A 12413-nucleotide genomic window follows, 5' to 3' on the forward strand; every position below is an offset into this window, starting at 1 on the left:
TTTCTTTTCGATAGCTATGGAGTGAAAATGTATCCCGCTCTCACCCCGTTCCCCACAGGCATTGCATGTTGAGTGGCGGAAGTCAACACGCAATACTTTCAGAACTCGGCGGAAACTGGGGAACAGAACTGTTTTAGCCCTAGGTTCCCAGGTTCACTCTTCCTACCGTGTTATGAACTCGATACGGCGTGGAGCTAAAAGAAATCACGTTAATTATTTCGATTTAACCCACATACCTACTAGCGATCAGTTACCTCGGACACTAGGAATGTGTCATTCACGACTTCTGGCTATTTTCAATCGATTGAAGCCTTAAGGAAAAAAATAGTAAATATCGAACGCAAAACTAGTGGTAAAAGTTAACTTGTAAAATGACATATTTTATATTACGGTTTTTTATATATTAATAGTTATACTTAAGAGATAGCTTCCATGACCATTGCTACGATAACATTGGACGATTTTATTCAAAACTGAACACAATTTTTTTCACGACGGTTGTGGATCCTATTCACATGCAGATTAGGACGAGGGACCCTGGGAAACTAGTGTTAAGGTACTCCATTCTCCATTGGTACAATTCCATTCCCCACATTGGAACAAGGAAATGAAAATATTAACTATTTTCTCCTCCCGAACGTGAATCGAACCCGCAGCTGTCGCGTTTACAGTTGAATACTTGTGTTTTTGCGCTACGACGATGCGTGGCGAAATTATTGAGGCCGTCATGGCGCAGGTGCCCAAAGATGTAACTGTAACGCGATGGTTGTGGGTTCGAGGGAATGAATTATTATTTATTAATATTTTAATTTTTTCAGCGACGCACACACGCAAAGCCTTGTTCAAAATCCGTGTAAAATGAAGAATTTTACACTATATTGCCAGGGTAGGCCACCCTACTGTGTGCGGGATACAGCGTGAAGCTGATTTGATTTGATTTTTGATTTATTATAATAATTAACTTTAATTAACTCATAACTGCATAAAGCGCTTACTGTTTTCTTTAAATCTATATTGAAATGCTGTCACCAGTCGATTCGATCTTTCATAACAGCATTACGTATAGAAATTTATAATAATATATTTAATACATTATTAATACAAAAAATATCCAGATTTCATATGTTTTTGTGTAGAAGTGCTAAATTTTCATCATGAGGAGTGTGAATGTAAAGGTAATATTGTGATAACAAAAAAAAAGTACTTCTAATGATTATAATAAATGGCTTTAAATACTGTTGATATTCACTCGGGAAGCTGATGATTGTTATACATTTATTGTTAATATACATTTTTGAGGCCAGTCGTGGTGCAATAGCTTTCTATTTCAGCATTCTTCGCTCTGATATCGTGGCAAAAGCGCTGTATTGGGTTTTCCGCTGCTGAACACCTAATGTGTCCCGCACACAGCAGCAGGGTAGGCAGAGGGAACCTAGTGTTAAGCCACTCCGTTTACCCACTTTCCGCCGAATTCTGGAGGCATTGAGTATTAAGTGGCGGAACTCATCACAAAAAACATCAGAACAAAGATGGAAATATAAATTTCAATAAATATTTCATCTGCTCAAGTGGGGATCAAACCCACAATCAGTCGATTTTACAGTCACTATGTGTCCTTGCGACTGGCCTTTATGATATAATTCACTTGTTTCTCTTAATTTATGGTAATAGTTTTATTTCTTACATTTTACAGATGGGCATAAACTTAATGGTTTTTATGTCATTTTTAACGGTTGCCATTGTTGCCTCTCATAGGATTAGCAGACAAACATATCTAGGTAATTATATATTTCATTTAACGATACGAGCATGTCGCTGTCTAAGCGCAATAGAGTAGTGTTTGATTGTAAACTTGTTGGTTGTTGGTTGGAATCCGCATTTGGAAGAATGATATAAAAATATTCATAAAATTATAGATAAATGGAATATTTCATAATAATCGGTCCAGTAAAGCGACCCTAGGAGGAGTAGAGAATACTTAAAAGATTTTCTAAAATTGTTTTGCAGATTTCCCTCCCACCAAAGAAATTGAATGTGTGATGGACGATGGCTCACCTGGTGTCTGCGTTCTATATTACCTGTGTAATAAAACCCACGTTTTACCCGGTGGAAATATAGATGACAGTCTCATCAGGTATATTTTTTCAAACTTCATGTTTTTCCTGTTTAGAGACTTTTTTATATTTTTTTTGTAAGACAACAACCTTTTACGGGTATACTGCCATAGAGTGGATAAAGAGTCTTGGTATTATGAAAATGTAATTTTTAATGTTACAAGTAATTATTATATAGATTCAGTTTTGAATATATTATAGAAATTTCTCAATAGCAATAGCGTCAGGCTACTGTTTTTTGTCTTTGCTCGTTTAGAGGTCAAGAAGTGAAAGACGATGCCGAGGCATTCATTTTTACTTTTTGTTACAATATTCTTCCAAATGGGAAACGTATACCGTACTGTCCTACAACGACGTCAATTATTTACCTTACCCGAATATGTCCGAAGGAAGTTAACGTTTTTAGAGCGTAGGTATGTCAAAGCCGTCGTGGCCAATGGTTGCGGGTTCGATTCCTACTCGGAGAAATGTATTATTTCTGTTTCCTCGTTCTGGTTTTAAGGCAAAAGTTTTTAAAATTAAGTCTTAACAATAAGTTATCTCTGCATCTTTATGCGGGATACTACTAAAAATAAACCTCAACTATATTTATGTTTCAGATCCCTCAGACCGAATAACTGTGCAATTGATTCATGGTGCTGCAGTCTGGACCTCGTGCACATGACAGAAAAACCGAAAACAACAGGTAAATCGACAATCGACCAGACATGAAAGACAATTAAACGATTACAAAGTGAATCTAAAATAATACATATAATAAAATAGTAACTCATCGCTGTCTGTACATAGAAAATATATAAGATAATATATTGTTGGGGGTTATATTGGGGGCGACGAGTAGAACCCAAAACATTGATTTTTAGAATTCTTGTCTGTTTGTCTGCTTATCTGATTGTCTGTTAGTCTCTGCGTTTATTCACGCTAGAGTAAGAAGCGGCTTAAGAATTGGGAAATATTTTCCGTTGTATTTAGTAACTTCGCTAGGGATAAAGCGTTAAGGTAAGAAAAGATCTTATGGTATTGTTTAGAAACTAACTTTTAAGTTTTATGCAACCGGGGTCTTTGTTTATTTTAATGATTATTTTCAATTGTTTTAAATTTAGCAGATATACCAACTTAGCGAATAGTCCCAATTTCATACAAAAAAATTTAAATTGTTTGTATTTATATCCTGGGTATTCTACGTAATTGACAAGTATTTGAGTCGGCTTATTATTGTTTATGCAGCATAAGCTGTATATAGCAGGCATCCCGCAGCATATAGCAGGGTACGCATAGGGAACCTAGAAACATGACCCTTCGTTCCCCAGTTTCCGCCGAGTATTTGAATGGTGGAACTCAACAATATGGTGAAGAAATGATAATATCTATTAATCAATAGGTTATTAGCATTTACCCCAGTGGAAATCGAACTCACAACCGTTGCGTTAACAGTAGCACGATTGTTCCCTCGCACCGCAATGGCTTAATTTTTTTTATTATTTTTATCAATAAAAAGTATATTATATAATTTCGATACATTTTTTCTCTTAGATAACTTTGCAACAACTGTGATACCTTCAACACCTAAAATAACTAAAACATCTGTGACGGTTACAACGTCTGTGACAGCTACAGCACCTGTGACAGCTACAGCATCTGTAACAGCTATAACACCTGTAATAGCTCCAGAAACCCCGAAACCTGCACGAGCTTCATGCAAGATTCTGACGTCCGATTCCTGTCCTTGGTGTGTCACTTTACATAAGTAAGTTCTTTTAGCGTCACACAGTATCCCACATATGGTAGGCAGACGAAATTTGGGAATCTAGTGTTAAGACACTATGTTCCCGTTGAGACACTTCCACTCCACATTTTCCGTCGAATTTTGGGAGCATTGCGTGTTGTTGAGTAGCGGAACTCAACGCTGCCTGCTCAACTCAACCTGCTTTGCTTGGTTGAAAATATTAAATATTTAATTTCCTCGAGTGGGAATTGATCCCTCAACCTGTCACGTTTACAGTCACACTTGTGGCGCTGCGCCACAAATGATCTAAACACGCAATATCTCAAAAAAAGTCAGTGCATGGGGAACGATGTGTCTAGCCTAGGTTCCCTCACCTTATTCTGATATACGGGAAACAGCTTGAAGCTGCTAAAAAATATAATATAAATGTATATTATTCAGAGTGATTGACAAAACTGTAACGAACAAAGAAGCATTCTGTTTGGGGTCACTCGTCAACCCGCGCGTTATTTTGACGGCGGCGACGTGCTTGCTCGCATCAGAAAAGTTTACATTGTTTGCTCGAGTTCCGGCATCCGCTAACAAGGTCAAGAATTATTATGAGAAATTACGATTTTATAATCCTGGATACAACTCTGGTATATTCTAATATTATTTCTCACCCTTAAATATTATTTCCATTTATGTATTTACTAGTGATCCAAACGCGGCTTCGGTTATTCAACTTTTTTCTAGTTTAGGGTAGGTAAAGGAAACCCAGTGTTGAGGCATTTCAATCCTTATCAGAAAGAGTCCCAGGGTAGGCAGAGGAAATGTGGAAATATAGAAGTAAGACTCCATTCACATTAAAACATTTCCGTTCCCTACTTTTCTCCGATTTCTAGAAACATTGCTTGTTTAAAGGCGGAACTCAACGCCGCGCTCTGCCTTGTTACCAGAAACTAATAATACTAAATATTTAATTTCCTTGATTGAGAATCGAACCCACAACATGTGCACTTACAGCCACACGCTTGTGGCCTTGCGCCTCAAGTCGTTTCAATTTATCATTTATCTTTAATGCTTACAATAATAAGCTTAGTCAGACGAAGCCGCGTGTGGGTCACTAGTATAATATTTTTTTTATCTACAACTATTAACTATTAATATTCCAATATCCAAATTGACAGGTACACATTTCAATGACTTCGGCTTGATTATACTAAATGAGAGTGTGGAGTGGGGTAGCGGCGGGGTGCAGAATGCGTGCTTGGGCTACGAAGAAATGGAGAGTGAATGTATGACATTCGGTCTAGACAAAGATGATAACATTGTTTCGGTATAGTATAATTTTACCTATTTTAAATATATATAATACGAGGCCAGTCTTGGCGCAGGGGCTGTAAACGCAACAGGGTGTGGCTTCGATTTCTGCTCGAGGAAATTAAACATTTAATATTTTCATTTTCTCGATCTGGTAACGAGGTAAAGCCCGGCGTTGAGTCAAGCTAAAATTATTTTGTATAACATCTGAGTGTACACGCAACGGAAATGTAAATAAAAATTAATAAATGTAAATAAATAAATTCAGGAGGAAAAACTGGAATAGTGTCGTGACATTAGCTAAATTACAGTTTGTCAATTTGAAAAGAAAAAACAAACTTGGAGTGTATAAAAAATATGTGTATTTCTTTTCTCTAAAATTTGCTTTGGAAAATCTTCCTTTATATAGTAAGTGGGATCTTTTAGAACTTTTCTCTGTTTAAAAATGTATATTTAGAAAGTTATATTTAAAAAGTTATAATATAATATAATTATATTTGTCAAACTCCAGACAGTTATACGACCGAAGGAAGATCGTTGTAAAGAAATTGGCGGGTTCGGTTCCTTAGAAGCGATGTGTGGACAAAAAATACAGGACCTTAACTGCTTCGCATCGTACGGGGCGCCAATTGTATGCCCAACAAAAGTGAGTTAACTAATATTTTTTTCTTTTTCTCACATAGCTAAGGTAGAGGGAAAGCTATTCTATTCATTCCCTACTTGCCGCCGAACTTTAGAGGCGTTGTGGGCTGACAGGCGAAACTTAACGATGAGTTATATCTAGCAGACAGGGAAAATAAAAATAATTCGTTTCCCGAGTGGGAATGGAGCCCGTAAACGACGATTGCAGTCAGACATTATTGTATTGCGATTTGAAAGATAGCTTGAGTAGATTTTATTGATTTCTGAACAAATGAAATTCTGTTTTATCACCTCGCTCTGGTAAGTCAAAGTATAGCTTTCGCTGCTACTAACAAACAGAAAAGCAAAATGAAGTGGCTTAAAATTACATTTTTAATTTTATTTAAAACTAAATTTTATCAGGTCGTCGTGGATCTGAAGCATAGGTGGCTGTAAACGTAGGTTGTAGGTTCATTTTCATCTCGTTCTGGCAACGACACAAAGCGCGGCGTTGAGTTCCGCCACTCGAGACGCAATATCACGAAAATCAGGTGAAAAGTGCAAAACAGAGATTATTTCAGCCTACCCAGCTTATGCCAAATATAGCGTGAAGTAAAAAAAACAAAATTATATTTATATGTCATACTTGTCTTTCTATACGTGGAATATATAATAAAGTTAAATAAAATATTTTTACAGAATACTGGACTGAACGGAGGCGAACTGGTTGGTGTGGTCCGCTCTGACTGCGTCAATGACGAAATTTTGTTAGGAAAACTTACAGGCTCGACATTGTGGTTGCAGTCTTTGCTTCCCAGTTTGGTAAAACAATTTGTCCGTGAGGGATAAAATTATAAGAATATTTACATATAGTTTAAACGTGAAGAAAAAGAATCTTTTAAAAAGATAATAAAAATGTTAAATATATATTTTTCTGTTTTAATAAAATTTATTTGGACTTAATCGGTTTTTTTTATTTATCCTGGAATAGATATATTCAAAGTTCAAATTCTTATACATTCTTTAATATATTACAATGTACAAGCGATCAAAAATGGCATTTACACAAACAAAATAATTTGCTATATTTTTATATAAATGCAAATTGTAACAAGACTACAGTGTAGTTGGCCATAACGACTGCAAGGTTTAAAGGCAGAGCAGCGTCCACCGTGAATACGCCGCCATTTATTTTTCTGAATTGTATGTAAGTTATTCTTAAAACTCTTTTAGCAAAGTGTCTATCCTTGTCTGAAAAAATAAGAAAATATTTATTTCTATATAAAATAACTGCCCATAACTTCGAGATCTTCGTCGTGACGGTGATTTCCATGGCGATTTGGGCAAATATTTAATTATTCTTGATGCAATGTATCAAACGTTTGTTTGATACATTGCATGCCACTACGCTACGACAACTAAACAGAGTCACTAAGCCATACGTTCTTAGCTTAGAAGTTTGAGATACTCATAAATGTAAGGTAAACAATAACCAGTGTAAATTAGGTTGAAGAGATATTCATTTTCTTTCAACTAACCTAAAGGTTATCGGCGAAGAAAATAATGAATTTAATACACGAACATTGTTTTATAATAGTTTATTAAGTATTAAACAAGACCTCTACGTAATACAGTTAAAGAGTGCAGAAGATGGTCTTGGGTTCGATCCGCACCTGATAACTGACGTGACAAATCACGACGTCAGGTTAGGCAAACAACACGATATGTCTTTAAAGTTGGTAAAAAGTACAAAACAGGATTTATCTATACTTAAAAAGTTAAATATACTCACTAGTGTATGAATCTACCAAATATTGTAATATTACAGTTCTAGTATTTAATATTTCTCTATATAACATTTCACAGCACACGCTCAGAATGACTTCTAAAATCATACTCTTTGTGATCCATACGATTATTCCGATTGTGTGACTCGATAATACTACATTGCCCAACTGGAAAAAAAAATAAGAAAAATGGCTTCACATTTTTCCGTACAGTAAGCTAGGCAGAAGAAACCTAGTGTTAAGACACTTTGTGCCTCATGCCCCATCCAAATTATTTTCATCCTCCATCCTAGTAAAGAAAGCGCGGCGTTGAGCTCCGCCAACGCATAATGTCTCGAAAATTGGGTGGAGCGGGGGAGACGGCGTGCCTTTACATTAGGATCCCTTAGTTTTGCATGCAAACATTTTTAGTTTTTAGAGAACGGGTTCTTTGAAATTACCGTATTGTGCTTTAGCCATTCAATCCAAATCTGCACATATGCCATTGACTGTACGAACTGCATTATCAAATGATTTAATATCTGGTAAAAAAAATAACCAATTATAAATACCAGTCAATAATAAAATATTAAATATACGTATCTATGTCGATATTTTCTCATGCATTGAACCGATTTTACTACATTTAAATAATTACATACATATTATATGCATTAACTTTCATTTATTCTTCTGTACTACTCACATATCGCTGCAGTATAACAACGTTGGTACCAGTACTGCATTGTACAGGTACAAATAATATTTTAGCATTCATAACCATTCCAAGCCTAAATAGTTAATGCCACTCAAATATTATCCAATTCAGACAATATCACTTACATATATGACAAACTGATAGGTAAACTTTTTTTTTTAAGTTTGTTAAGTAGTAGTGAAAACTAACAACGATATCTTAAATTTAAGATAATAAATAAATACCGTCACTTTTGATGATTTCTCAATATCCCCAATAGTATCGAAGATCTTTCTGAATGTATCCAACATTACATCTTCCTCAGATTCAACATCTCTTATCATGTGCTTTATGGAAATAATTCTTTTCTTATATTTTATTAAGTTTGACCATTTCTGGATTTTCCACGCCAGAAAAAGAACGATAAATGATGTATAGAACAGTTCAAGGTCAAATATTATTGTAAGGAAAATGAATATACTTCTAGTCCAAAACCATAACGGATCTATTATTAATTTGAAGGAAACAAGTAGAAAATAAATAGAAAAAAGAAAAATTAATGTGATTTTCACAAAAAGTCTCAGAAATTTAGAATCTTCTTGATTTTTTAATATCTTATTAATTTGCTGAAGGTTTAAAACTATATTAACGTGACATTGACTTTTGGTAATATTCAGAATACTGTGGATAGTGTGGTTAATGGCGTACAGAACATAGGTTAAGAAATAGATATCGTATATGATGATGGCATCCAAGAGCTCCATAAATGACAATAATGTGAAATACAATAGGATATATATAACTAAATTGCACACGATTGCTGCTATTATATCTCTCCTTGAAGTAGCTCGTATGACATTCCCTTTCAGTTTATATTTTCTAACACAAAAAGGCACACTTAAAACATATAATGGTTTGAGAATACTTAAAAAGTCAGGATCAATCATTATTTTAAACTTTTCTACTTATATAGTCCAGAGGTTAATACAAAAGTTTCTATCGTATGTTGTTCTGAATCAATAATAGCAATTAAGTAAATTGATTTTGATGGAAGTGTTATACATTAACAAAATTAAAAATGTAGTATGAAGATGGTCCTTAACTTAATAAAAACGTGTGAATAATTTAACTAGCACCTGAACCTTTCTTGTTTTATACATTTTTTCTTAGATTCACACATTATCTCGCATATAACCTAATGTTAACACACCACCGTCAGTGTCAATACTATTTAATTATTATACACTATGCTAACCCGGAAGGTTTAGCTCTCTTGAGTCTTTTACTATGTCCGTGTCGCCGAGGAGCTGGATTGCCTCGAAGTCCTAAACTATCAACAAACTCTATGTTAATGCTCCTATGGAGGTCGTCGTTTCTAATATACGAAGAAGTAATAAGTATTTATTTCCTCGCATTGTTACGAATTCGAGGAAATAATTACTTCCCATTAGTGGGAGCTGCTGATAGTCTCACTCACAAAAACAACGAAATAAATTAAATAATATTTAACAGTCATGAGTTATGACAGAACATGGCATCGCTTTTTATTTTTCCATATTTATTTTCCTTGGACTTCTATCCGGATTAATAATTAAAAATATTTTTCCATTAGTAATTAAATCGGGCTCACTTAGTAAAAGGTGGTATTTAATTATGTTCAGTATTAAGATTGTTTTTTCTTCAATAAAGAAGATAAAGCAGCGTTGAAAAAAATCGTTTTTGTGCGGAAAGTGAGGAAAGAAGTGTGTTAACACTAGGTTCCCTCTGCCTTCTCTACAAAACGGAAGAATCGTGAAGCTACAACCTCAAGATCAAGTAACAGTGCGTCACTCGTTATAATACCTCATTGACGTATGGGTTATTGAGATCTAGTTACAGATACGATAAAGGTACATATAAAAAATAAAATCTTTTTATAAAGCACATGTTTATTTTCTTATAGCTCAACGCTTCACACCTTTTTTTTGGAGGATAGACAGACGGATTTTGTTTAAAACATTCCGTTTAAGATATTTTTTGTTGCTAAGTTGTGTGGAAATTTCTCAAATTCTAAGAACTTCTTGAGATTAAGATTCTGTGTCCAATTCTAAGAACCCGAAGAAACTCTGACCACAGAAAAGTTTCTATCGAAAAGGAGAGTTATATTAGTTTGATGTAGCCGAGAGCTCTCCTCGATACATTCACTATCCAATTAAAAAATAATTCTTCTAATTAAACCTGTTGTTCCTGAGATGACAACCAAACAAATTCTTTATCGTTATAATATATTAAAGAAATATGTATAGCTACGACATACAATATTTTGTTTTCATTTCATTCAGGGTGACGGACAATTGCAATTGTTCCGCGGCTTGATTAACTAATAGCTTTAAATTGCCTTTAATTAGTAACGATAACGAGAGAAAAATATAACATCCATCCATCTGTAAATCGTCATATTGTGTGCGCGTAACGGTTGTGGGTTCGATTATGTGAGCATGTATATTTTTTAAATATTATTGACTTTCCGGTAAATATATATGAAAATATTATAGAAAGTGAATGTCATGGAGTTATGGACACCATCATGGTTTCAAATGTTATTTGCTTATTTAATTAATTATTTATCAATTCATTAATATTACCTTTACTTCCATATTTTGGAGAAAAGTACTCAAGTAGTAAGTAATCTCCTTCTTCCACTTTGGCAAGACAAATCGCGGTCTTCTACAAAGTTCTGCGTCTAAATGGAATTCGAAAGGAAAGTAGAAAACAAAAGCTGAGTAAGTTTTCACTACCTACCCTTTTTTATTGTAAGAAAACCGTAAAATGAAACCACATTTTTCTTGTTTTTTTTACATAAAATAAGAAATTAGGCTGTCACTAAATAAGCAATTTCATAAAAATGGGAAGAAAGTGAAAAATTAACTTCTCAGTGTTAAGTAATTATGAAAAAATACTCAAAAACGTTATTTTATATAGAATTTTATATAGGTTATTTAAATTATGAATAATATAATAAAGTAATATAGAGCGATAGATATATTACGATCCATTGAACTTACTACTAAGTGACGTACGGCTTCCTGGCGCACGGAACCGGATGCATAACAATAATTTACTGTCTAGACAATGGACCCCTAATACTGGTAATGGTAATAATACATTTTGCTTCACGCTGTATCCTGCATGTAGCAGGGTAGGCGGAGGGAGTCTAGTGTTAAGACACTCCGCTAAAAAAACGAACTGGTATTTTTTCCAATTTTAAAAGGATGTGTGGATGAATCCTTCCATGTCCTTGCTCTTGTAACGAGGCAAAGTTGATTAGCATTGAGTTTCATCGCTCAACGCGCAATGTTTCAAGAATCCAGCGGAAAGTGGGGAACGAAAGTGTCTTAATAGCGAACGAAGTATCTTAACACAAGGTTCCCAGGCTTCTTCTGATTCTTCTGATCTACCCTGATCCGTCCGAGATACAGCGTAAAGCTATATTAACTGAAAACAATATAAAAAAACGTAAAACAATGTACCTAATTCATTTTTTCGAATAAGAAATTAGTAAAATTTATTCTACCAAACTGCAAAATGTTTATCTATTACCAAATTTTTACTATTTAAGCTATAGTTAACTATGCAACCTACAGTAGTAACGTGTTTGCTATCGATAATTAAGCCATTGGTAGTAAATCAGTACCCTCCTAAGGACTAGTAAAGTACTATATATGTGTTGATAACCGCTATCTTATCATTAATTATGTTGTTTATTTTTTGATGTTCACTTGTTCTTATCGTAAAGTTTGATTTGTAATGATAAAATCCATTCTATAATTACTGTGGCGATGGAATCTATTCTAACATTTTTCAACGATTAAAAATGAAACCAGTTGTGTTGTTGCGTTCGATTCCCGCTGGAGGAAATTAAATAATTAATATTTTCATTTTCCTCGCTCTGGCGAAGCAAAGCGCGGCGTTGAGTTCCGGTTTTCATCACGTAACGCCTGCAGAATTCGGAGAGAAATGGGGAACGGAAGCGCAATTCCGTTCCTATGTATGTATGTATGTATGTACGGAGTGTCTTCTCATCCCTCATTGTACAGTGTGAAGATAAAAAGAAAAAAGAAAGATTAGTAACGGTAAAAAAATTAAAAAAAAAAAGTTGCCATTTTAATTAAAATATTTTACATTTAAGTAATAATCAGATATGAGTT

General features: G+C 34.4%; 2 protein-coding genes across 3 annotated transcripts; one reads left to right on the plus strand and one right to left on the minus strand.

Annotated features, from left to right (window-relative positions):
* Positions 1-1037: 1037 nt before the first annotated feature.
* LOC146533310 (uncharacterized) lies at positions 1038-6726 on the plus strand. Of its 2 annotated transcripts, none has more exons than XM_085194975.1 (9): positions 1038-1175; positions 1694-1778; positions 2008-2134; positions 2714-2799; positions 3648-3861; positions 4282-4478; positions 5010-5158; positions 5654-5788; positions 6463-6726. In XM_085194975.1, exons 1-9 carry the CDS (start codon positions 1155-1157, stop codon positions 6610-6612), a joined length of 1164 nt encoding a protein of 387 aa, XP_085051101.1. In that variant the 5' UTR covers positions 1038-1154; the 3' UTR covers positions 6613-6726. The 2 variants fall into 2 exon arrangements, with proteins under 2 accessions (XP_085051101.1, XP_085051102.1); XM_085194976.1 differs by having other exon boundaries at positions 1703-1778.
* LOC146533311 (uncharacterized) lies at positions 6703-9590 on the minus strand. Its single transcript, XM_085194977.1, has 4 exons — positions 8472-9590; positions 7991-8071; positions 7556-7718; positions 6703-7014 (listed from the first exon to the last, which is right to left on the minus strand). Exons 1-4 carry the CDS (start codon positions 9171-9173, stop codon positions 6854-6856), a joined length of 1107 nt encoding a protein of 368 aa, XP_085051103.1. The 5' UTR covers positions 9174-9590; the 3' UTR covers positions 6703-6853.
* Between the last annotated feature and the right edge of the window lie 2823 nt (positions 9591-12413).

This window comes from Heliconius melpomene, chromosome 12 (genome assembly GCF_056956725.1).
Source record: "Heliconius melpomene rosina isolate 202511_hmr_F chromosome 12, ASM5695672v1, whole genome shotgun sequence".
NCBI lineage: Eukaryota > Metazoa > Arthropoda > Insecta > Lepidoptera > Nymphalidae > Heliconius > Heliconius melpomene.